A 27,850-nucleotide genomic window follows, 5' to 3' on the forward strand; every position below is an offset into this window, starting at 1 on the left:
CAGGTGGCATATGCCTTGAATTGAGCAGAGGATTAGGCAGCACCCCATTTCAAAGGGGTGGGGGGGCAGAGAGCAACATACCCCTGGACCCAATGCCCCTTAGACTAATGTTAAGGGGCATGCTTTTGTACCCTTAGGGGTATATTTATCATGCTGTGTAAAAAGTGGAGTAAAACATTACCAGTGATGTTGCCCAGGGCAACCAATCAGATACTTTGCTTTGATTTTCTAACTGTGGAAATATAATTGCTGATTGGTTGCCCTGGGCAACATCATCGGTAATGTGCCACTCCACTTTTTACACAGCATGATAAATATACCCCCTAGTGTTCTTGCACTTGCACCCAGGGGTTTGGTAAATAACACCTTTAACTATCTTTGGCTATAATTGGCCATTACCAAAATGTAAAAAAATGCACATTTTCATTACAAGCCCTATTCACATGGTTTACATTAAAGAAAGGTATTTACTGCCCTTTTAATAAAAGTACATTTTTAGCAGTTATATTAAATTTATGCTGCAAGTTGATGAATTACCTAGGCAACTTCTTTTATGTTACAGAATGTTCCCTATTACTGAATATGAATTCTTTGCGCGGTGGTTAACATGTATGTGATTGCTGGTGCATCAGCGACCTCTGACTTTATGCAGCAGCCTTGAGATTCAATCTTCCTCCCACCTTCTGTTTTTCCTTTTCATTGCACTAACATATTACATGATCCTGCTTTTCCTTTTCTCAGTAACCACAATTACCTCTGTGATCAAAACCATACTGTACATTTCGGGGCATTGCCTGTGACTGATCTATCTGCTTCTTGTCAGGACTACCAAATGCCTCTTTGATTTAAGCAAAACAGTTTTGAAACCAAGAGGAAATGTGCTGACCTAGTAATGAATAAAAAGATACTAAAGATATGAGATATTTTAATTATGTCTTTTACCTCTTTGGCTGCACTTCCAATTACTGCTGGACAGTTCTTGGTTGCTAAACATATCCTGCTTTTAAGAAATCAAATATTTTAAACCTGTTTTAAAGTTGTTTAATTTACCCTATTAAGCTTTTTTTCTCCTCCAATTCCTCTAGTAATGTGTCTTTTTAAGGGCTAAAATCAAGCAGTGATCTAAACAGTGGGTTTTATATAGGCCCTTTGACCCCAGTGGTTAAATGCTTTAGGACCTTGGACCCGCTTTGGTTTGAAGGCTCTGTTAATTGATAGAATCACAACCATACAGTTTGATAGAATGCTGCTTTTAGAAAGCCTGACCAAAAGGAAAATAATAGGAAAACCTTTTGGGTCTAGCAGAGAATAAAAATGGCAGCAGAATAGGCACAATTGTCTCGCATCGTATTGGCACAGTCGTCATATGAGATAAGGGTGCTAGCAGAAAGAAAGCAATATCTTTGCATCCATTTTTCATTTCTTATCAACAATATCTCTATATATCTCTTAAAACTAAAATGGGAAGCTTAACACATAATCTATTGCAAGAAAAAAAAAAAAAAAAACATTTCCAAGGTTGAGCAAGGAAACAAAAAAGGTCCATTGTCTTCTTATTCAAGTCAAGAAGCAGTAATTCCTTAAAACTAAAACAAAAAGTTAAACCCATGAGATAAAGCGGATGACTGTGTTTTTTCAAACCCAAATTGGCAATATAATTTGATACCAGGTCTTTTTAAATGTCTGTAATTGTTTTTACAAAATATGTCACAGCTGAAAGAAATATTGGGTCTCTGCACGTTCCCAAGCCATTTCAGCTCTATTTCTTTTGACATTCTAAGAAACACTGAGCTAGGAAATAATTGCAAAAAGATTTCAGTAGGAAGATTATAGACCTGGGATAATAATACGGGAAGGCCTTCTTGAAAGGATATGAACTTTGAACTTAGAACATATTTCAAAATATTAACCCTTTGTATTCAATTCTGAGGTTTAAACATCTGAAATGTATGCAGGTATGGGACCTGTTATCCAAACTGCTTGGGATCTGGGGGGTTTCCATAATTGGGATCACCATACTTTAAGGGGGAGATTTACCAAGACCCGAACGCTCCGAGCGTATTCTTGCCGATTTTTTCGTGCTCGCGCCCCGCGCAAAAGATTCGGAAAGGCCCTGCCGCTGATTACAATGGTTCGGTAAGAAAATTCCATGACTTTCGGATCGCCAATACGATATTATCGTGAGTAATACGATTTTTTCGTAAGCATTTTTGATAAATCTGCCCCTATGTCTACTAAAAAATAATTTAAAGATTAAACAAACCCAACAGGATTATTTTGTTTCCAATAAGGAAATCATTTTGAAAATTTCAAATTATTTGCTTAAAATTGTCTATGGAAAAAGGCCTTCCTACAGGTCAGAACTTTTGGAATAAAAGGTTTTTAAATAATGGAACCCATACCTGTATATAGATTCTTAAGCTGTAATATAGTAATTTAGGTTGAAAAAAGCCACATGTCAATTGAGTTCCACCTTTTGGGCTAAATAAAACCTCCTTCACTCCTAGTTGGTGGATTGGAAGGATCAAATTTCCATCTCAAGTCTTTTCAATTTGAGTGGCAGAAATTAATCTGCAAAATGGTGGCATATACTGTGGCTGTACATTACATTTTAGATGAGAAGGCAAAGCAGTTACTGAGACAAATATAATAGTCTAACCTTGTAACGGTGTTTACAGTTTACAGTATAGTGTTATAGCCAAGGGTATGATGTCAAAAGTGCCTGGCAATGGAGACTTCGTCCTGTAACAGTAACAGGAACACTTGGTTACACTTGCTTGTAGCCAGTAGAGAGAGTCTCAGTTAAATCTATGCCAGCACAGTTATTCCCCCATACTATGCTCAGTGCAGAAAGAATTCTTTACAGCACACATAGCTTTTAGTAAAGGTAACTCAAAAACCTATATGTTGTCCTTTACAATATATAATGCTCCAGGCACATCAATTGCTAGTAGTGGATTACCACTTTGTTACAATACAAGAAATTTACCCGCTTTCTATTCATTCTCTCAGATTTCTGAAGCGTATTTATCAAATGGTGAACTCTAACTTTCACCCCATCAATACAATTCTAAAAATTTGATAGGAATGAATAGAAAGTGGGTGAATTTTTCTTTTATTGAGCTCTAATGTCACATATTAGTAAATCTGCCCTATATTCTGCCATGTATGACATCAGTTTATACTGAAAGCATTAGGTCAAACAAAGTTGTGTATTATGCTGCAAACTCTAAGGATATCAGAAGTCACCTCAGCGTTCTATGACTTTTACAGAAGCACTTGGCCTGCAGCCTCCTGCCATTATACATTCAGTAACTTCTAATATACCTGTACATGTGTTTTACAATATTAATGATTCATATTCTAGAAACATAAGCATTTTTTGAATAAATCATTTCTACTGATGTGGAAAATGATTATTATATTATACAGGAATTTTTCCACTACTTATTCATCTTAATTTTAGTCATATTTCTTAATAAAATATCAACAAGTTGCATAGTATTATAATATTTAGTGCTAATTCCTATGCAGCCATTAGACACATTATTCTCATATACCACCTATTAGGTTAATGATCTTTTGCATCTAGTAGGAACCCCAAATCCTATCACAAGCTCATTAGTCCTGCTGCTTTCTAACATGGCAAAATGAATGAATTCATGATTGCTAATTGTTTAATGCTGGTGCATTCAGTAATCTCCATTTCATAATCAGTTATTTTCTTGCATTGCATAACCTTCATTTTAACATCATCTCTTTGGTGAGGCAGAAACAATGTCATAGATAGCTCCAAGCAAGCCAGTCAATGCCACATAACAAAGTGGAAATTCAGAATAAGACTCAATAATATTTTCCTGCACAGAGAAACAATAGTGTTATTTCTATGATAAACTTGTTTTTGTTACCTCTTAACATCTTTTTATACACTGTGCCTTTGACAAAATGCCGACTGAATTCTGCAAACCTCCATCACATTTCTTGTTCTTTATTTCCTCCTTTGATTGCCAGTGCGGCTTTTTACCGTTGAGAAAAAGAAAGAAATCTCACAAAAAAAGCTGCGAGATGCTAAAAAATACATGAAACAGATATAACCCAACTAAGGTGATTATATCAGATTTCTTTTGTTCCTTTCCGCATCACTGACTCTCTCATCTTCTCTAACGACACCTGGATCCTGAACTCATAAACCTCCTGCTTGGAAATATCATCTGGCATAAGAGTCCTGTATGATAAGCAATTACTCCCTTACTTCACCCTCACTTGCTTTCCAAATTCACTTTCTTCCAGTTTCTTATATATTTTTGAAATTGCACGTCCACTTTCTCATACAGTTAATGTAAAAATATAGACTTTCCCCAGAGGCATTTGAAAGGTCTGTGAAATTCCAGAATTTTTACATCAAGAAAAGAAGAAAGTGAAACCCCCCAGAAACAGCTGACACATGCCGTACTCCCCTAGCCACAGGGATATCCTTCAGAAGTATTAAGTACTAATTGAATATATGTTTTCTGATGCATTTACCCCATCAACTAAAATGTGCTTCAATAAAAAAATAATTCTCATTTTAGCATATACTTTGCTTAATGCATTTTTTTCTCAAATGGTTGCCACCATCACAGGCACTATAACTTGTGGGTGAGCTGCTGGATCAGGGATGCACAACACTAATTACTTGTAGACATCTCAACCGTTCCAAAGGGAAGTCTGACTTGCTAAACCATGCCATCAATCTCTTAATCCTGTTAGGCTCCTACCACACATGGCATATTCTTGTCTGGCAGATAAATGAATCCACCCCTATGGTCCAAAAAGCTTCTTGATGTGCCATGCGTTCCTGGAGCTATTGCATTGGTGCAGGCACAAAGAGTGGATTTCGGTGTGAAACTATATACTTAAACAGTTACTTGCCACGACACATGGCAAATCAAGAAGGTTTGTGGAGCATAGGGGCGGATTTTTTGCCTGCATTACAGATAAATGCAGATCAAAAATCCACCATGTCTGGCAGACCCCTTACTGTGCATGAAGCTAAAGGGAAGAAAGATACAGTATGTGGATTACTGCTGGCAAACAGAAATTACAGAATTAAATCAATTGTTCTCTTAGCAATTAACTGCTGTCAATATGGGATAATTGCTACAGCCAGCTTAGCTCTGGAACTGTTCAGGCACCTCCAAATGCCATACAGACATCCATATGCTACCATTCAGCCTTTAGAACATGAAACTACTTACAGGTGTATGTTAATGAGTCAGGGCTTAAAAGTCCCCTGTCTTCTCACTAGAGCTCCTGAGTTAAGGGTAAGTACAACATGCTCTTACTACTCAGTCACACTGGTTGATTGGGGGCATCATTTTAATTGCACTACAGACATAGGCAGTGTAGGGCTTATGTACAATGAGGGGTCTTGTCGTGGATAGTGAGCTTACATTTTTTGGGCAAAGTGTGGTACACCTCATGTTTTGTAACGATTATTTATTAAAGGAGAAGGAAAGGCTACGTCACTTGGGGGTGCCAAAATGTTAGGCAACCTCAAGTGACTTTAATCGCTTACCTTGTACCCCGGGCTGGTTTCCCTGTTAGGAGAAAACAGCACCAGCCCGGGGTACCTGTAGCACTTCTTCCTTCCTGTTCGCAGTAGAGTGAAATACCCAAACTTTAACAAAAAAGTCAGCTTTTCACTGTAATGCGCATGTGCCGGCCCAGGGATTTCGCCGGCAGAAGAAACGTGGAAGAAGAAAGCGCTCGCTTCAGGTACCCGGGCTGGTGCAGTTTTCCCCTAACAGGGGCACCAGCCCGGGGTACAAGGTAAGCAATTAAAGTCACTTGGGGGTGCCTAACATTTTGGCACCCCCAAGTGACTTAGCCTTTCCTTCTCCTTTAAAGCAAACTGTGCACTGGCACTCTTTCTTCCTTTTGCACAAATTTGAAACAAACCTGAATAAAAATACACACTTAGGGAACTGGCACACCAGGAGATTATTTACAATAAATCTTCACTATTGCGGGCAACTAATTTCCTGAAAATGCTTTTCCCTCCCAACTTCAGGTGAATACAGAAAAACAAAGTGGCACGTAACTATTGATCCCTTGTAGCTTTACAGCAAACCCCAATGTGCTCCGTTGCCAGAAAATATTAGGGGTCATTTAGCACACATAACGCAGTGTGTAAAGTGAAAAAAAAAAAAGCCACAAATGGCCTTGTTTTGCACTTTCCAGGCTGTTTTTGACTTGAAATGAGAGGTTGTGGTGACATAAAGGGGTGTATCAATGACATGTAAGGGCGGGATATGATGTAGCAGCCTGTGATTGCCCGAATTTTGTATCAATCTGAGGCCAGTCCTGCTCAGTGTTCAGACGCCTAAAAACCGGGCTGTCCAGTTCAAAACCACACAAAAATTTACATTAAATATAAGAGAGATAAATATAAAGAATAATAAACCACCTATTAGGTACTACTATTAAGATTAAAGGCATTAACATGAATGCTTTCGAATAGTGGCTGCTTGACTTTCCTTTGAAACAGGATCATGTCTCGCTCTCCCAAAATAAGGAATTCTAGGAAGCCGGCTGTGTTTTCTCTTTTTTGGCCTGCAATAACACAAGTCTAAGTTAGATGGCAGCAACTGTACATGTAAGACTGGGGAATAAAAGCAAGAGCTTTCTTTTCCAATGACAGATTCTAATTAGAATTTATACATGATGAGAATATTGCTGCATATTTTGTTCTTCTATAACGCTTAACATGTGATTTTAGCAATGTCAAATATTTGCTAGAAATCAGCCTTCTCTGCAATCAAAGGGCTCACCATGAAAAGGCACAGAACCTGTATCGCTGCGCTCGGTGCTTTGTTTTACTGAACTCTGTTACAAGGGGATATCCAGTCTACAGATCCAGTTTCTGCGGAATTATAAAGCCTATGTTTATGGGAGAACTTGCACATTTAGTTGAAGAACAAGTGACAGCCTCATAAAACAATTTTCTTAAACCCCAAAACAAGACAATCAAGAATGCCTCCAAAAATATACAGTAAAGCTATTTAAATGTAGAGATAAATATAAAGAATAATGAACCACCTATTTCATTTATATTGCAAGTCTTGTTGCTAATACCACTGTCTCAGCAACAAAATCTGCACAGTAACTTAGGTATTGAAGAAAGTATAAGAAATTATATACCTTCTACTGTGAAATATAAGAGTTTAAAGGGATTCTGTCATGGGAAAACATGCTTTTTTTTCATCAGTTAATAGAATCCTACATTGAAATCCATTTTAAAAAGAGCAAACATATTTTTAATATTTTATTTTGAAATTTCACATGAGCCATATTCTTCATTTCCCAGGGTGCCACAGCCATGTGACCTCTCATAAACTTCAGTCACACTTTACTGCTGAGCTGCAAGTTTGAGTGATACCCCCCCCACCCCCCCAGCAGCCAATCAGCAGAACAATGGGAAGGTAACAAGATAGCAGCTCCCTGACACCAGCATTTGATAATGCTCCCATGCCCCACCTAGTGGTCGATATAGTAGTAAACATACTGCTCATCCAATGATTCCTCATTACACTTAGGGGCTGATTTACTTACCCACGAACGGGTTGAAATGAGTCCGATTGCGTTTTTTTCGTAATGATCGGTATTTTGCGATTTTTTCGTATGTTTTGCGATTTTTTCGGATTCTTTACGAATTTTTCGTTACCAATACGATTTTTGCGTAAAAACGCGAGTTTTTCGTATCCATTACGAAAGTTGCGTAAAAAGTTGCGCATTTTTCGTAGCGTTAAAACTTACGCGAAAAGTTGCGCATTTTTCGTAGCGTTAAAACTTACGCGAAACTTTGCACCTTTTAAGTTTTAACGCTACGAAAAATGCGCAACTTTTCGCGTAAGTTTTAACGCTACGAAAAATGCGCAACTTTTTACGCAACTTTCGTAATGGATACGAAAAACTCGCGTTTTTACGCAAAAATCGTATTGGTAACGAAAAATTCGTAAAGAATCCGAAAAAATCGCAAAACATACGAAAAAGTCGCAAAATGTTCGTTTTCAAGTCGGAACTTTTCCAATTCGGGTCGGATTCGTGGGTTAGTAAATCAGCCCCTTAGAAAGCTAATTTTCCTTATTGAAACCTAAATAGGTAGAAACCTGAAACTACTATAAAACTGGGAGTCTTTCAAATGGTTTCTCTTTTTTCATGATGTAAGAAAATGTAATTCTAAGTAGCTTCTTACAATAATAGTTCTTACAATAATAAATATATATAAATTGATAGTACATTTGCATTAAAGACTAAGAACTTTGTACCAAAGAGACAACATGCCCCACAGAGCTTACAGTCTAAGGGTAAGGCCCCAAGAGGCAAATTGTTGCATATATGCAGGCTGACAATCTGCCTTGTGGGGCCTTACTCTAAGGGGCTGATTTACTAATCCACAAATCCGAATCCCGAATGGGAAAAAAACGGATTGGAAACGAACATTTTGCCACTTTTTCGTAGCCATTACGACTTGCTCGTAAATTGTCGTGACTTTTTCGAAGCCATTACGACTTGCTCGTAAATTGTCGCGACTTTTTCGTAGCCATTATGACTTGCTCGTATATTGTCGCGACTTTTTCGTATTGAGCGCTCGTAAATGGCGGGCAAACCTTTGCGACTTTGCATGATTTTGGAAGTCTCCCATAGGACTCAATGGCACTCTGCAGCTCCAACCTGGCCCAAGGAAAGTCACGATACTGAAGCTTGAATGAATCCGAAACTTTCGTACTCGGCGCGACGGCTACGAAAAAGTCGCGACAATTTACGAGCAAGTCGTAATAGCTACAAAAAAGTCGCGACAATTTATGAAAAAATCGCAAAATACCAATCATTACGAAAAAAACGCATTCGGACGCTTTTCGGACGTTCGTGGATTAGTAAATGTGCCCCTAAGTGGTAGCTAGGTAGACTCGTGAAGCATCCTATATGAAAGATATCAGTAACATGTCCACAAACCATGGCTGTCTCTTTGGGATTTCCTTTTCAGCCTGGCTGGGATATTGGAGGGTGTGTGCAAAGTACAAAAAAACTGTTGCAATTGGCAATTTGTATTTTGCACACGTTTTGCCTTTCTGTGTCCCTGAACAGACTAACAAATAAATATCCCACAGGGAAGCAAGATAAGGAATTATTATGCCTATACATAACCAAAGCATAATGTTCAGTCTATGTAAAACTAACCACAAGCAAACTATACTTGTGGCCTACCCAGTGACATGTCAGTGATAAATGCCATCTTCTCATTTACTCATTCATCATTAGCCTAAGGCATGATGGGAGCTGTAGTTTAGCCAAGAATCCCATAAAATAATTTTAAAACAAGGAAGCTACAGTATAAAAACAGATGTATGGCTCATTAGTTCCGATGGACTTCATTCATTTCCCTGCAACCATATGTTAGGCAGCCATGCTGATCAGCCGCATACATATCTACTCAGTTGTAAACGGATGATAAGAAAGCCCTCACTGCATATAGTTTGGGTTGCCCCACAGCGACAGCACAAAATGATTGGTGAACAAAAATATATATATACATATTTACATACATGCATATTTAATATTATTCCGTGTAAAAATATCTGTAGACTTTATAGCCATATCTGGCGCACAAGTGATACATACAGTGTATAAATTATATATATATATATCTCATGGTAGGTACGCATATTTTTCATATTTAAAAGTAAGAATATTTTCTGATTGATTTACGTTGCATTGAAAGAGAACATGTACAATCTACAGCTGCACAATAACTCCTGGTGTCCGGAGAGTGAGAGAATGTTAGGAACAGTAGCCTCACAACTGCTGGAGACCTATACATTGTGCCTCCGTAGATTAATAATAGAATTGCTGCCTGTGGTCAGTCTGAATTTATGTTGATAAAGAAAATGTCACTCAAGCGAAATCTTATTGATATGTTCTGTGTTAGTAAATGTCACCTTATGCTTTTCAATCATTTCTTTCTAATCTTCTTATTTTAGTGGGAAAAGCTGCAGATGACAAAAAGTGAACGAAGCAAGATAATTTGCTCTGTAACATTTCATATTATTGCTTTAACGTGTGTAATGTGGTCACTGTATGTGCTCATAGACCGAACGGCAGAAGAAATCAAGCAAGGCAGTGAAAACGGTGAGTTGCCTTATGATTCCCCTCCAGCAATACAAGGTCCTTTATTTGTACTTTGTCCTCTAAATTTATCGATTGAATCCTTAATGGAAAAGTAGTGAAAACTGCAATTGCTTACCCAGTGAAATAACAGTGTGCATTTTAAAATATCAGGGTTTATGTCTGTCAGGCTCTTAGTTCATATTTCCTATAAATATTTGGGACAAAAGTGGGGAGTAAATAACAGAACACAGGACATGTTTGTAATCTAACAACAGTGACAACTGTTGCAAGGAAATAATGAGGCAATGTAATAATTGGTGCAGCTTGATTCAGGTCTAATAACCAGTAGCCACTAGCCAGTATCAGATATTGGCTTTCAAACAGGAAAATAGAGATATAGAAATAGAGAGATACAGGACCAGAACAAGGGATAGGCAGCTTTCTAGGGTGGAAGAAGGACGGGGGACCAAATACTACTTGGCCAGTCTCTGGTGATATACACCAGAGTGGGTTTCATGAGGATCCTTTGTTTGTCATAGAACCAGGTATAAACCAGAAGGGGTTTTAATAAGGATCCTTTGTTAAAGGAGAAAGAAAGGTAAAAACTATGTAAGCTTTATCAGAAAGGTCTGTGTAAATACAGCCATAAGCACTCACAGAAACGCTGCACTGACTTCTCTGTCAAAAGATTTCTTGTGTCTGTAATTCATGTGCCACAGACACACAGCTCTCTGCTGTCTGCTTTCTCCTGCTCCCCCCTCCCTCAAGAATGCTAAGAACTTCCTCCCCCCCCTTAGGAATGTGGATCTGAGCCAATCAGCAGGAAGTTGACTCAAAGTCTTACTAACTGAGCATGTACACGGTCTTGGTCTTGGTGCAGGAGTGAGGCATTATGGGAACTTTCTTTACACAGCTCAGCATTTTTTCTTCCTGTTTGCCTTCTGATCATCTGAATGGGAGAAATATGGGGAGACTTAAGGGCACTATTGAGAGAACTGAAGGTATGCCTGCAGCTTGAGATTAACTCTTTATTAGTCTTTCCTTCTCCTTTAAAGTCATAAAGAAGGGTGTTTTCTTTCTACGCAATTTAATTTCCATATACAAGCACAAAAACGTAACCAAAATTGTATCAGTTGAACTCAAGCACAAGCAAAACGTTTTAATGATAGTGCTGCTTTAATATTGCCTGTACCGATTATTTAAATAAGAGACACTAAGAACACTGTTTGGTCATAATGTAGCAAAGGGCCTGACTGTGATCGGTTGGATTTACATAAAAGTTAGATCACTTGTTATATTCAAAACAGAGCAACTTTGAGCAATGCAGACAATACAAAATAATGTTAAATGCACAACACCCTTTCAATAAAGTAAAAATGATCTGTGCAACTACAGTACAATAAATAGGAATTCTAGTCTGACTTACTATTGTATTATCAATACAAGGGGGTGTATTTAAAATGTATATATATATATATATATATATATATATACACACACACACATATATACAGTACATGTGTGTAAAGTTGAATGCAAATAATATATTAAGCTCATTTTTCCAAGTGAAAAGCAGTAAGCAACTCCTGTAGAAATCTGTATAAAAAAAACACCCAATGCAGGACTTTTTGCATGGGCAAAAGTGTGGACAACTTTCTCATGTCCGGTGACGCTGTTTGTGGATGTTCCATTACCTTAATTATCCAATTAAATCTTAATATCCTTTAGGAGTTGTCACCTGTTGACAGTTATAAAATCCCTGGCACTCCAAACTTTGGGCTATCACTCAACCATGGGCTTCTTTAAGCAACTGAGAGAAAATCTGAAAATGAAGCTAACTGATGTCTATAAAGCAGAGAAAGACTATAAAAAAATTCCCAACTGTTAATTTCACTCTGTAATGTAATTAATAAATGGCAGCTAAGGGGAACTGTGGAGAAGTCAATGCAAGATGTGAGGACCCAAATGCCTTTAGAGAACTACTTGTATGATGGCCAGAAAGGCAAAGGAAAACCTTCATACGACTGCGAAGGATCGTCTAAAGGTCTGCCTAATCCTTTCTGGTTCTTTCACCACACTTGGAACAATCCTTCTCTGCAGTCTCTGGTCATTGTATCCAGTGGATATAGGGACATTAATGTCTCTGGAAAGATGCATGTATATCATGCAAAATAGTTGCCCGTAACAGAATAGATCATTTATTACCATTATCATCAGTGGCAGCTTATTTGTACATTAGTATTTATGCTGTTGCTACTTTAAAAGCAATTATACTGTTAGAGTGAAATTTTGATATCAGAGTTGACTTCACTCTAAATGCATCAGAGACTTGGTTATTGCCTGGAATTGCATGTGCTCCTATTTTAGTGGCAGCCATTAAACATCTCATTAATGTATGCTTGGCATGCAATGAGCATTTAGCTCTTCAACTGCCTGCAAACATCTTGTTATATCTGCTCCATTTGTAGCTCTGATAGTCTATTGTATTAGATGTGAATTGGTTCTGTTTATCCTTTTATAATCTTTATCCATTTTTTAACCTTTAGCCAATATTATAGATGTTATTCTAGTGTTTGTTCTTATTTCAGTCTGTACCATGTGTTATCAGAACGCTGATTTACTAGCTCGCTTCAAAATAATTATCAGTCTTTAAAATTGTATATACATATATATTTTATATACATAATAATGATGATGATGTTGAATTACACATCATACAGTTCTTACTGGTGGTGTGAGACCAGATGCATCAATTTCTCTCTCTGTCTGGTTTATAATATATTGTCTCATTGGTAGCCAGTATTATTATAAATCTAATAAACTCTCTGCTCAATTTCCCCAAATGCCTGTTATTATTAAACGTATAACACGTAGCATGTCAAGAAACAACAGCACTGTGTAATTTATGCAAACCTAAGTTGCAATCAGATAAGGAGGCATAGTGCCAAACATTCCCTGGAATAGGAGGCTCATATAAAACCTTCCAGCAGTGCTGACATAAATTGGCTCTTGAATGAGCTTTAGTTAAAATTATGGGCCTTTTAAGCTCTTAAAAGGGAAACCATCATGGCATTATTCCTTGTAAATCATTTTACTGTACTAATGTTTATACTGAATGGAGTGTATTTTTAATGACAATAAATCCTTGGTTTATCATCTGTATGTATTTGTTTTATGCATGTTGGTTACATAAGGCTTCCTCCATGCCATCTGCAGGCACCTGGATAATTCCAAGTGACCTGGGCTGTATGAGTCCTCTCTGATGCTAACGGCATGTGTAACATTCTCCTGTGTATTTGTGCCTGCTTTTAACAAGCAACTTTCAGCCTGACACTGCACATTTGAGCAATGACAGAAGGCATGGGCTAGGGCAGGGGTCCCCAACCTTTCTTACTCGTGAGCCACAGTCAAATGTAAAAAGACTTGGAAAGTAATACAAGCATCATAAAATTTCATGGAGGTGCCAAATAAGGTATAAGATTGGCTATTAGGTAGCCGCTATGCACAATATCAGCTTACAGGAGGCTATTTTTTTGGTAATAAATTGTGGTTTTATTCAACCAAAACTTGCCACCAAGTCAGGAATTCAAAAATAACTACCTGGTTTGGGGGCACCGAGAGCAACATCCAAGGGGTTGGCGAGCAACATGTTGCCCCTGAGCCACTGGTTGGGGATCACTGGACTAGGGCATGTATTGGGTAATTCTCAGGCAGCTGAAATCAACTGGTAGAGTGCCATTAGGCTAACAAATATCAGTTTCCCTTTGGAGTGAAGGCACACGGAGCTACTTAGTAGCAGCTTCTTGTCACGGCTACTAAACACCAGAAAATACCCTGCCATAGACAATAATGAGAACTGCCTCTGCTAAAACACATGTAGAGACAATTATCAATAAATGATCAGCATTGTCTATTTTAGTAGCAGTGACAAGTAGATTTATTTTTGTAAAACTAAAAATGCATGAGCAAAAAAAAAAACTGGCGGTGCTCACGTTACAAACAGCCTGTGTGAGCTATTACTTTGTCATACTGCCAAGTGTGGAATGGGATTTCTGCATCACTGTACAATTGTGTGCAACTGTGTACCCTCCAGAGATGGTGATCCAGGTTAATCCTTAGGCAAATCCTTCACACAGCTCACAGAAATCAGTAAAACAATGCCAAAAACAGAACTTGTTCTTGTCACTAACTAAATATACATATAACCTATTTTTGTGGTTTTTGATGGTGTCATTTTTAATATTATTTTACAGTGTGTGCTGAAAATAAATAATCCTACCATTTAAAATGTTATTTTCAAACAATTGTTTATTTCCTATAATGTTGTATAGGCAGTAATCTCAGTTCATATGCATGATCCTATGCTTTCAAACGTACCCAGCACTGCCTCAGCTGTTCAGTTATTATAGTGTCTCCCTGTCCTTTATACAGAGCTTTTCCTCCTGTTTGTCCAGCTGCATGCTATCCCCACAGCTGCCTCTAGGTGGCATTTTGATGCATATTCAAATTGCCCTGAACAATGCTAAAACCTACTCCAGCCTTCAGGTAACCTGCTTTTAAGAAAAGGATAAGGGGGTGTCTGGGGAGTTAGGATTTATTACCTCTTACTATGTATTATGTATTTGGGGCTAAAGTTCCCACTGCCTCTCACTTTATTAAATGTATTTGGGGTGTCAGAACTCTCTGACTCTCTCTGCATAATGTATTTAAGATGTGGGGATATTGTTGTTGGCAGTCACTGTGCCATTATTACACCATGGTATGTATAGAGTGTGCAAGGTGATTCAGAGAGTTTGTAACGAATGCAGAGGAAAGGTTTTTCTCCAGCATATCTGAGCTGGCAGAGGAATGCCTGAAACCACCTATCATGCTGCTTTGACAGGCAGTGAGATGGAGAATGAAAACAGTGATATTTTGAAAACCATTTGGCAGTCAAACGCCACCATGTTCTATAACCCTTAAAATGAATGGGAAGCAACATGGGCAGTTTTGGTAGTTCCAAATCAGACCTACTAACATCAGAGGGGAGCATTCTAATTCTTGACTCTTGCCAATCCTTCTGATTTCTTTCTTTGTGTCACGCTGCCATTCCGCAGCTCTATTTGACCCACTTTAGTCCAAATTTAAAGCTTCAGACTGAGTTTGATATCCAGTGGTAGCCCACGGGCTCATCTCTAATTAGTATTGCACAAGTCACTATTCAAACTTAGTGTATGATACTTCCCGTTTATAAATATTCTATCCATTAAATAAGGCATTTTATAAATGAAGCCTTGAAATGAATATGAAATCTGTAACTGTAATATGTGCTAGATTATTTTACTCATAAAATACAGATGGTGCTGCAGCTGCTGCTGAGGCCATAACAATCACAAAATGGGAGCACCCTCGGGCACAAAGGCTGCCAAGTGAGCATGAACATAAATGTTCTTTTATCTTCTGACTTGTGCAGCTGTAATGGGATACACATAAAGACGAGGACAGCAAAACACCCATATTTTCTGCCGCCTTCCATTTCCAATTAAAGATTTATAAAATGTTTGCCTCATAAACAATTATTTGAATTAAAATAAATTGTAGAAAAAGATGTGAATAGCCCACAGTTTATCAGAGAACAAAGAGAAGCTGGCAGCTTTTGAAATGTTAAATTACTGTTCGTGACCAAGAACATAGCATTGTCAAATACAAAAAGGGTTTTAGCCTCCCACTGGCACGAGGTTATCTAGCAAAAGAGAAAAAGGAAGGTCTGCTCTGTCAAACAGATGGTTTCCTTCTGGGTTCAACAGAATAAAGTTGGTGATAGATTGAAAGTCAATAAAAAAATGTATTTTGAACAGGCATAGGAAACTGTATATGAAAGTATAGGAATGTTCATAGCTTTAATGTTCCATATGAAAGAGATACTGACACCAGAAATTAAACTTTTTTTTTTTTTACATTTATCAAAACATTGTCTTTGCATGATATTTATAATGTTTGCCATAAAGGTATTTGCCTGATGCTTTTACATTTAAATCAAAATATGTCCCATAGAGTTGAACTCACCACTTGGAACGGTGGGTCCGGGAGAACATGCCTCAGACCCTCAGCTTAGGGGGATAATCACAACTTATTCTTGACAAGTGGCTTGGCACCGAAACAGGGCTGGCAACAAAACCGGACTGACGTAGATATGCTGCTTAAAATATGCTATTTATTAAGAATTTAATGCATCATAGTACATTTAAGCTTCTTATGGAGGGCACTTAATCATAGGCCTATGATTAAGTGCCCAGAATAGGCACAAAACACGTAGGGCTTAAAATGTACTATGATGTATTAAATTCTTAATAAATAGCATATTTTAAGCAGCATATCTACGTCAATCCTGTTTTTTTGCCAGCCCGCTTGACAAGAAGAAGTTGCAATGCGTTTACATTACCTCGCTGATCCCCCATGTTCCTCTATGACGGGCGGCCATATTTGTGCAGCAGTAGGCCGTTTGCATTAGAAACTATAACTGACAGGCTGAGAAGGGACAGTCAGGTTGGCAAAACAGTCGGGTTTAGGAACTTCAAGTAGCAATTACTTACAAAAGCAGCCCTATCAGAGAATAATGATCAACATGATGATGAGGTACATTTTAATGTACTGTAGGGGATCAGAGGACTCTTTCCCATGTTTTTCTGTCTGTGACATCATCCAGCCCAGTTAAAGGCTGGAGAGAAACACGATCAGCTGGGAGCCACAGTGCACTTCTGAGGGAAAAGGAAAATCCAGGGAGTGCCTGGTTTTAGAACCAAAACCAGCAGGTTATAAAGATCTCCCTGCTGCAGTGCCAGCCAGAGAGGGCCAGACCTGGAGTGAGCAAGCAGCTGAGTGTGCTCTGCTTTGTGTTGAGCTCCAGACTATAAAGAGAGAAGTCTGCTTAGTTGCTGGTGGATGCATTTACCTCTGTGTGAGTCTGCTGTCTGTGTCCCCTGTGTGAGGACAGGTGTTATTCGTGAGCCTGCTACATGGGAGAACTGCCTATCCAAAGGGAGAGGTACTTTGAGGCAGGTAGCTCTACCTGGGGAAACTAAAAGAGCTCTTGGGGAAGGGACTTTGCCAGAGACTAAACTGGGCAAGGGTATTTCCTCCAGAAGTGGAGTGTGGGACTGTGTCCTGGGAGAGACTGAGCCTGGAGTTGGCTAATACACACAGATTCCCCAAAGCAGGGTTTATATTGTTTGTATTTTATAGTTATTCCACTCTTTCTAACTCCTATATAAAGATTATCTTTGGTGCAAAACTGCCATATGATTAAGAAGAGCGGATGTAACATGGGAGGTACAGGACAAACTAATCCTCTTTCTGAGGCCTCGCTATAGGTTGAGCAGCCCTTATAAAAGCATCTGACTCACACAACTTATATTCTTTAATATGAATAATGTTCTGTTTGTGCCAGGAATGTCTGTAAGTATATGGGGCAAGCACTCCCCAAAGTAGTTTTCCTGTTATTGCAAGTGCATTAAGTGACTCAGATGGCTATACTTCCTGCAAATAACATTTTACAGACAACCTTCAACCACCACAAACAAGCATTACTATTAACAACAAAAAAGCTATGATGCATATACAGTACATCCCTAGATGTAGAGATAGATTATGCATGATAAAGTGTTCACTGTTATCACTAAGATTTCCTTTATGTATTCATCTCTTGACCAAATTTGATTCTATCTTTGGATGTCCAAAAGGCATTGGATGTATATGTTCTAGGTTCTTCCAAGCATTAATATACTGACCCAAACTGAAACAAATATTTCAGAATTCATCAGCTCAGATTTTGTATCGTCTGAGCCGACAGAGATCCACTGTACCCTGCACTCTCCATTAAACCCCTGGCACACAAAATAAGGATAACTCCATATATTAAAGAAGTAAGGGTGAAATACCAGAATTTAATATCATTTGTAAACGATATCATTTTAACACTGAATTCTCCCCAGTCTTATGAATAGTCATAAGCACATTTTTTTGGCATGGATTTGCTGTGAAATTCCACATTTCAAATTTTTCGGGGGAAACTGCCACGGGGGAAAAAATTGTTGTTGCAGCAAAAAAAAGTTGCAGTCACATCAAATAAGTTGCACGATAGCTGCATTTTGTGACTTTTTTGCTGTTTTGCTATTTTTTCACCAGTTTTGCACATTTTTCGGCGAAGCATAACGGGACAGATTCAGATTTTCTTGCCCTAGCCAATCTCCACAGATCCATGAACTTCATATGGCAGGAAGGGGCCCCATATTAAACAATTAGAACAAAGATGGGGGGTCAAAATAATGACAGTGATTTATTTCTGCAATTAAAACAACAAATGGGATCCAGTGCTGCAAAGGAATTGTGCTTGTGCATGTATACACACATAGTTCCATTCTTCCATTAATTCTAGCAAAGCTACTCAGCAGGATGCGTTGAGATAATTACGTGTGCCATAGCACAGGAGTGAATGGAAGACAATTCTCTCTTGTTTTACTGTAACCTGGATTTCTTTCATAGGTTGAATGGCAGGGTTTAATGAACTGCATGTTTTGTATTTATGTTTTGTAGAAATTGCTTTCATTAGGCTTAAATTACATCATTTAAAGAGAGAAAAGATTAACAATTACGCGAGTAAACATGGCAATTCTTAAAAGTCACGGACTTGCTTTCTCTCCATTATTCTTTCAAATGCTTTTTCACAACAAATTACAAGTCTATTATTCGTGGATGTGCAATGTCACTGTGCATTTGTTTCAAGAGTAGTTAAGGAAAACAATTCAGTATAATAACTCTAAAACATGTGCCAAATCCAAGGCCTCCGATTGTATCTCCCACCCCAAAACAGAAAGAGTCTCTTTCAGCTGTACCATTTATATGCTGTCCTGCCCTGTGGAAAGAGGGGAGCTGCTACAATGAGGCAAGTTGAGAAAATTACTGCCAAAATCAGGAGTATACTTAGGATCTAAATACTCATCCAAATTAATTTGACGTGTTACATGTTTTAAATCAGGTCTTTTAAATATGGCTTTATAGCCTCAGCAGTGTTCAAGCATTCTTTATTGGCAAAATATTTCCTTATACTGTATACTGTATATATAATGCAAAAAATAGCTACACTTGGAGAGAATGCCTAGGTGCACCATGCAAAACAGTAAAAAAGCACAAAGTCAAAGGCCTAGGGGCACAATCATCAAAGTACGAGTTTGAATCCCGAAATGGGAAAAATTCGGATTATATACGATAATTTACAATATCACGAAAATTCTTACGAAAAAATCGTATTAGTCACGTTAATATTGTAAAGGCAATCCGAAAGTCTCAAAATTTTTGTATTGAACGATTGTAAACGGCGGGAAAACCTTTCTAACTTTGATCCTTCAGTGCATGATTTTGGAAGCCTCCCATAGGACTCAATGGCACTCTGCAGCTCCAACCTGGCCCAAGGAAAGTCTCCCATAGGGCTCAATGGCACTCTGCAGCTCCAACCCGGCCCAAGGAAAGTCTCCCATAGGGCTCAATGGCACTCTGCAGCTCCAACCTGGCCCAAGGAAAGTCTCCCATAGGACTCAATGGCACTCTGCAGCTCCAACCCGGCCCAAGGAAAGTCTCCCATAGGGCTCAATGGCACTCTGCAGCTCCAACCCGGCCCAAGGAAAGTCTCCCATAGGGCTCAATGGCACTCTGCAGCTCCAACCTGGCCCAAGGAAAGTCTCCCATAGGGCTCAATGGCACTCTGCAGCTCCAACCTGGCCCAAGGAAAGTCTCCCATAGGGCTCAATGGCACTCTGCAGCTCCAACCTGGCCCAAGGAAAGTCTCCCATAGGACTCAATGGCACTCTGCAGCTCCAACCTGGCCCAAGGAAAGTCTCCCATAGGACTCAATGGCACTCTGCAGCTCCAACCTGGCCCAAGGAAAGTCTCCCATAGGGCTCAATGGCACTCTGCAGCTCCAACCTGGCCCAAGGAAAGTCTCCCATAGGGCTCAATGGCACTCTGCAGCTCCAACCTGGCCCAAGGAAAGTCTCCCATAGGGCTCAATGGCACTCTGCAGCTCCAACCTGGCCCAAGGAAAGTCTCCCATAGGACTCAATGGCACTCTGCAGCTCCAACCTGGCCAAAAGATAGTCATGATACCGAAGCTTGAATGAATCCAAAACTTCAGCGTGGCAATACGATTTTGACGCGTAATTTGTGCACAGTGGAAAAAAGTTGCGCAAATTAGCGAAAAAAACGGCGTAAATACACATGGTACGAAAAAGTCAGATTCAGACTGATCCTACTTTAATAAATGTGCCCCCTAGAGTCCAAAGAGAAACTGGCATCTTGGGCCCATTCTCACAGCAATTAGATATTAATAGTCCCAAATCATGTCAGTTTTTATATAGCCCCATCATGGAAAAATGAGGCCCACTAAGGCATGTGCCCACTGGGCAATCCTCTAGTACTCTTGTAGGCTAGACACTGTATATAAGAACATATGTGATTTTACTAACTACACTAGTTTCTACCATATACTGGGAGCATCTTCTACTTTTTTTTAACAAACCTCAGATAATTACACACATTGAGATATATATAAGTATTAAATTATAACCGGTAAGTTTGTTTGAATGTTTGATAACTGATATTGTAATGCTGGCTTTTATTGACCAAGAGCAATGTTTATGCAAGATTGGTGTCTGCTATTTAGAGACTTTGGGGGGGAATGAAATAAAAGTTGGTAACACTTAATATATTTGCAACACGAAAATTGCGTAAATTAAATGTAGCTTTTGCGAATGCGGAAACAGTTTAGTGACCACTCCTGCCACTGGAAAAAAGTTTGCAGATTTTATTGTTTGCGACAGGGTGCAGTGTATGTAATAAACCTTCTTAGTGAAAAAGTTGTTTGCTCACCTGGCAATCTTCCAGATAAATATTTTGATTCTTACTTGTACACAAGAGATGCTAAGAAGAGTCATTTAAACATGTAAGCCAATCCCATATGATACAATGCTGTTATCCATTCATCTTCAATCATATCAGGCAACCACTGCCATTACCTGTGTAATCCACATCTTGCAGAATGGTGCATGACCTATAATATGAAGGGTTTGTGGAATAGCAATGTAATGTTATTATTTTATAGGGCACAAATGATACCCATATGCGACCCATATCAATCAGTAGACAATATTGAGGTTAATAATTGAATTGTACATGATCTGTTCTGCAAGGTCAGTTGTACAGTTATCTGAACATGTCTCACACAGTGCTATCCCAGGGAAACTTATAAGCTTATCTGAGGAACAGCTGGCAAGTGTCAGCCAAATCTTAATCCACCTGCATTGATAAATCCTTGATACATACATATCATTTGCTTGCTTCTGTCATCTGACATCAGTCAGAACTATGTAATTGGTATAGTAGGACAAGAGATGCAGTTATATCCCTGCAGTTGTGACAGGTTATCCACTAATGGCAAAGTACTGGAAAAACAAGCAACATGTTTTAGAGAAGGGTTTTTTCTTACTGCACAAATTACATATTCAACGAGCACTTCTTTTGCTACATTTTTCTTTCTCATGCAAAATGTATTAAGTTCAAAAGGCAATTTTTTGCATTGAATCCATGCCTCCTAAAAAAAATTTGCTCATCAATATTGATAGACAATTCCTGATTATAATGTCTGCAAAATGCAGAATTACAATAGCTACAGCAACTTACTATTCTGCTAAGGAAGATTCTAAAACATACTACCAGCTCCCATAACTAAAAGCATTAAGCAACAAGGCAAACCAACTGGAGTTGATTTCTATTTTATAGGAATATATGATTTGTTGTCATACTGGTCAGTGGCTACTAAAGTCATTCTGTGGCTACTAAAGCAAATAAAGTTCTGATTTGCATTTTAAAGGGCATTGACTCAAGGGATGAGAACATAATTTTGCCCTTTTATAGGTCCCTGGTAAGGCCTCACCTTGAGTATGCAGTGCAGTTTTGGGCTCCAGTCCTTAAGAAGGATATTAATGAGCTGGAGAGAGTGCAGAGACTGCAACTAAACTGGTAAAGGGGATGGAAGATTTAAACTATGAGGTTAGAGTGTCATGGTGGGGTTGTTTTCTCTGGAAAAGAGGCGCTTGCGAGGGGACATGATTACTCTGTACAAGTACATTAGAGGGGATTATATGCAGATAAGGGGTGTTATTTTTCCCATAAAAACGATCAACGCACCAGAGGCCCCCCCTTTAGATTAGAGGAACAGAGCTTCCATTTGAAGCAGCGTAGGTGGTTTTTCACGGTGAGGGCAGTGAGGTTGGGGAATGCCCTTCCTAGTGATGTGGTGATGGCAGATTCTGTTAATGCCTTTAAGAGGGGCCTGGATGAGTTCTTGAACAAGCATAGTATCCAAGGCTATTGTGATCTTAACATCTACGATTACTTAGTATAGGTATATATGTTTTTACATATATGAGTATATTGATGTCTGTATAGATATGTGAATAGATGCAATGATACTAATATGTGAGCTATACAATACAAAAGCATATGAGATTAGGAGTAACCTTAAACTTAAAAATGCTCACAACACATATAGACACTAACACGTAAATCAGCAACACATATTATTAATCTATAGCACACATGGGATTCATGGACCAATTACATAATACACAGCATTTACAGCCTCAATACACAGGGATCACTTCTTAATAAAAAAAGATCAATTGTTACATTGAGTAATAACTGCCTAATAAAGTATAATATATTGCAAAATGCAAATTGTTTTCTTATTTATGCAATCATTTTCCTGTTTACTTTTAAAACATTCCTGCATAAAAGACAAGACATAGTTGAAATGCTGCAGAGACATGATGACTGTGAAATAAATATTCACAAAATCATTCTGGATAACAGGTATAAGACCTGTTATTCAGAATGCATGGAACCAATAGGGTTGTATTGTCTCCTATAATGATTCATTATATTTTAGTTGGGATCAAGTACAGAAACTGTTTTTTTATTACAGACAAAAAGGAAATAATTTTTAAAAATGATAATTATTTGATTAAAATTGAGTCAATAGAAGATGTCCTTCCCATAATTCAGAACGTTCTGGATAATGGGTTTCCAGATAACAGATCCCCATACCTGTACTATACTTGTAACTGAATATGATATTACCCAATTGTTGACATACTATATAAGTGTTCAGTGCTTTGGTTGTCACACTAGTAAAACAAATGTATTCGCTGGATCATTTACTGGGGAGTTGTAGGAGGCATGCAGGGGATCAACAGTGGGATCTTTGCCCTAGGCCCACCATTGTTTAAACCAACCCTGCATGCCCCATACTGTTCATTAATGGATATATCATTGCTTCTGCATAACATTGACTGGTTTGTCCATAAGCAGGAGGTTCATTAATGTGTGCTCCCCAGGAATGTCAGTGTGCCAGAGATAAATTATGATTATATGTCACTCTCAGACTTGTCAGAGTGACAAATATATGGATTTATATCACTGTATATTTGAGTCTCTTCTGTATTACAGTAAAATCAAGGTGCGTAGATCAAAGTGATCCTGACAGCTGAAGGAAGAGCCTGCTAGATGTGTATGTGCATTTAGTTAGTCAGTGAGATTTGTCCCAAAACTGACAGCACTGAGCTGCCTTGTGCTACAATTTCAAGCAAAGGATGAGAAAAGGGTCTAGCCAGCATGTAAAGTTGGTTAAATTATTTGGATTAATTAGGAAAGCGGGGCTTTGTGTACCTAAGGTGAGAAATGGCTGCAAAAAGCAACTAATGAGCTTGTCAAATAGCTTGTCAAATCACTGATCTAAACTGGCGCAGTTCAGGTCATTTGCAAACAAGTGACAGTCTGCACCAACCCGAGAAGGGCAATTTATTAAGTCTGTTTTACAGGTATTTTCACTCATACATATTACGGAAACAGTACCTGAGCTACAATTGGCAGCATAGTTTGGGTAGGGGACCCCTGCTCTAGGCCTGTGCCCATATGCCTGCACTTATTGCCTTCCTGGTTATGCTATGCCGCCCCTGCACTTACCTATACAGAGCTGGAGTAGGGCCTAGGGTGGCCTGCAATACGGCTTTTGTGGGGTGGCAATCTGGGGGACGCTGCCGACTGAGGCAAGTAACTCAACTCACCCCATGGTAGCAGCGCCCCCTATGTATATTTTTGTTTTGTATTTTTTGTAATGTTTACTTGCCCAGCTGTACTATTAATGCATCATAAGAACGTCCATTGCTATCTATACAAGTAGGTCTTTCAGGCTAATTGTTGCTAAACCATGAGTTTTTCAGATGCAATCAAATCTTGCCCATACTGCTTTAAAGTAATGTCACATCACATTCTCTCAGGATACTCATTTGTGTTGGGGCAATGTAGTGTCAAGGCACGTGGGTGGGTGATGCAAGAAATACAGAAGACTGCTGATCCATTAAATGCTATCACTCTAAAACATTGAAGCGGATACATGCATCATCTGCTGTGCACGCACAAAGCCTGTCACTTTCCTTCTGTGTCACTGTATGTACGTCTCCTGATCACTGCATTTAAACTGTCTATAGAGGGATCATGCAGTTAATATCTGAATGCCGTGTTCTCAAGGCAATTTTGCATTAAAAGCACTTTTGTAATTACTATTGCAGCTATTCAGCTGAAACAATTATAAGTTAAAAGCATTTAACTTAATTTTACGTATTCATTTGCAGGTGAAAAGAGCGTTTGCTCCTGTTATCTTCATTACTGTATTTTATATTGTTATACAATCCATTATGTTTTACCCTTTTATATTTAATAGCTGGGTTTATGAAATAGAAAGTCTGATCCCTCTGATACACTTAAATGGGCAGGTAAGTTATAGAATGGCTAATTTACTTTTTAATTGGCCCTTATTTTTCTTTCATTTTTTAATAGCGTTTTTTTCATTATTTGCCTTCTTGTTCTGACTTTTTCCAGCTTTTTAATGGGGGTCACTGACCTCAACATCTGAAAAACAAATATTCTGTAAAGCTTCAATTTTTTATTACTCGTCTTTTTTATCCCTCTCCTAGTCATATTCCAGTCTTTCATTCAAGTCAACACCTGGTTGCTAGGGTAATTTAAAATTTGAAATTCTAAACTGAAGAGCTACTAAACAATAAGCTAAATAATGTAAAAACCACAAATAATAAAAAATGAAAACTATTTGCAAATTGTCTCAGAATTGCACATCCTAAAAGTAAATATAAAGAAGAACAACCCCTTTAACCTTTTTATTGTACTTTTTTGTTCTCTTGGTCACATAGCTAGCACAAAACAATATACAAAGGCAAAGTCCTATAACTGTATAAAGCATGCATGTAGGAGGGAGAGGGAGTTTGACCCCCAGATGCCAGAGCAGAAACTCATTTATTTTTATTTTTTAAAAATTATTTTATTTAAAAGAAGTCATTTGGTTCAGCAGTACAAGCTTTAAGTTTGCCTTTGTCCTTATCTCCTTTTAGCCAATTTAAATAAGCCACTAATGACACACCTTCATATTTTATCTTGCAAATGTGACTGTAGATAGCTATCTGTCTACAAAAGATCCAGCGTGAATTAAATACCTCCTATTAATTAGCTAGGGCCAAAGGGGATTTGCAGCTAAACGGAATAACTCACTGTTCTAGAAAAGGTCATGAATCCCTGCAGAGCATTATGGTCACCACAAAATTCTGTGACATTTAGAATTGGCTTAACTTAACTGGTATTAGAAAAAAAAAGAACAGACATATTCTATGTGCCTGCCAATGTAAATCAACCAGGCTGAATCACATTCTACTCCATATAACACCTGTATGAATGAGTTACAGGAGGCATCATCATGAAATAGAAAGGTACATTACTGTAGGCTATGGACACAACCGCTAATCTAGGAGTGATGTTGGCACATCTTCTTGTTCTCCAACAAAGTTTTCTGGAAAAATGTATATGGCTGTACTTATTAAGCAGTATTAATTGTTGTGATTTTGCCTTGGCCACTATTATCTGATGTTAGGTGTTTCTGTCCCAGTGAAAATGATTCAAAGACTTCTGTTCTGTGCCATACACACAGGCAGCATAGGACAGGCAGAGTATGGCACACATAGGGAGGGTAGGGAAGGCAAAGTATGGCACACACAGGCAGGGTAGAGCAGGCAGAGTATGGCACACACAGGCAGGGTAGGGAAGGCAGAGTATGGCACACGCAGGGTATGGCACACACAGGCAGGGTATGGCACACACAGGCAGGGTATGGCACACACAGGCGGGGTAGGGCAGGCAGAGTATGGCACACACAGGCAGGGTAGGGCAGGCAGAGTATGGCACATAGAGGCAGCATAGGGCAGGCAGAGTATGGCACACATAGGCAGGGTAGGGGAGGAAATGTATGGCAGGTTTTTGCTGTACTACCACCATTAATATGGCTATGGTCATGCGATAACATGGGTGTGGTTTCAAGTGGGTGTGGTTTTAAAAAGGGGAGTGGTCAAAACTAGCCTCCATTATCGGCCCTCCACCACGGAGGCTGAAAAAATTCCGGCCCTCGGTACAACAGAAGTTGGACAGCACTGACATAGAGGATTAACTAGTTCCTGCTATCCCCCTATCCCACTCTGTGCCATTCAAGACTTGGAGAGACCAAGTTTACACTAAACTTCTAACTCATCTTGCCCTTTAGTTGTATGATAATTTATTTGTATTATATCTATCAATTTTGAACTATGTCATAGCTTTGGGCTGTGCCTGAGGCTGTGCCTACACTTGGTGAGTCATGGATTCTGTCATGATTTTTATGATATAGTTTTTATTACTATATTACACTGTTCACTCTGCAAATAATTAATTTTACACCTTGAAATTTTATTTTTGAAACAATAAATGTATTTTTTAGCTATAAACTTGGTGAGTAGGCAGCCATCTCAGTGCATTGTGCCTGAGTCTGAGCTTTCAGAAGGAGCCAGCGCTACACATTAGAACTATTGTTTGGCTGATGCCACACCAGGCGTAGGGCTGATTTTTTCGGCAAGCGGAAAAACGCTTGCCGAAAATTCAGCCCTACGCCTGCTACTTGTGCCTGCACCCGAATGAATGGGATACGCTCGGGTGCAGGCACATGTAGCCGATATACGCCCGAAAACGCGAGACTTTGCATTCTCTCGCGTTTTCGGGCGTATATCGGCTACATGTGCCTGCACCCGAGCGTATCCCATTCATTCGGGTGCAGGCACAAGTAGCAGGCGTAGGGCTGAATTTTCGGCAAGCGTTTTTCCGCTTGCCGAAAAAATCAGCCCTACGCCTGGTGTGGCATCAGCCTTTCTTCTACTTCCATGTAACTGAGCCGGACTTAGATTTTTTACTACTTAGTGCTATTGTGATATCTACCACTAGGTGGGGCATGGGGGCCCAGTCTGGCCCTGCCTATTGGTAGATATCAGAATAGCACTAAGTAGTGTGTAAAAAGTTGTGTAAAAAATTGGCAACTAAATAGATCACACATCACAAGGCATTGCCACATAAAATTATCATATTTATCAAGTTGTGCATCGATTTTCAGCCGCTGCTTACCTGCTTACCTCAGCCACTGATTACCTCTGGGTAAAAATCCAGCATAAAAGTAAGCAGCCTCTTAAAAATGCTATGGGAATATGATGCATTCATTGCGGTTTTCTACGCATTTTTTTCCACAGCA

The 27,850-nt window shown here is 38.9% G+C and overlaps 1 protein-coding gene across 3 annotated transcripts in view; it reads left to right on the forward strand.

Annotated features, from left to right (window-relative positions):
* Positions 1-27,850, forward strand: part of marchf1 (membrane associated ring-CH-type finger 1) — a 76,383-nt gene that overhangs the window by 42,392 nt on the left and 6,141 nt on the right. For all 3 annotated transcript variants that reach the window (XM_031895466.1, XM_012955638.3, XM_031895467.1), the window contains one exon: positions 10,023-10,170. In XM_031895466.1, the coding sequence (XP_031751326.1) occupies positions 10,023-10,170 (148 nt within the window). The remainder of the gene's footprint in view (positions 1-10,022; positions 10,171-27,850) is intronic.

This window comes from Xenopus tropicalis, chromosome 1 (genome assembly GCF_000004195.4).
Source record: "Xenopus tropicalis strain Nigerian chromosome 1, UCB_Xtro_10.0, whole genome shotgun sequence".
In the NCBI taxonomy this organism is placed as follows: domain Eukaryota; kingdom Metazoa; phylum Chordata; class Amphibia; order Anura; family Pipidae; genus Xenopus; species Xenopus tropicalis.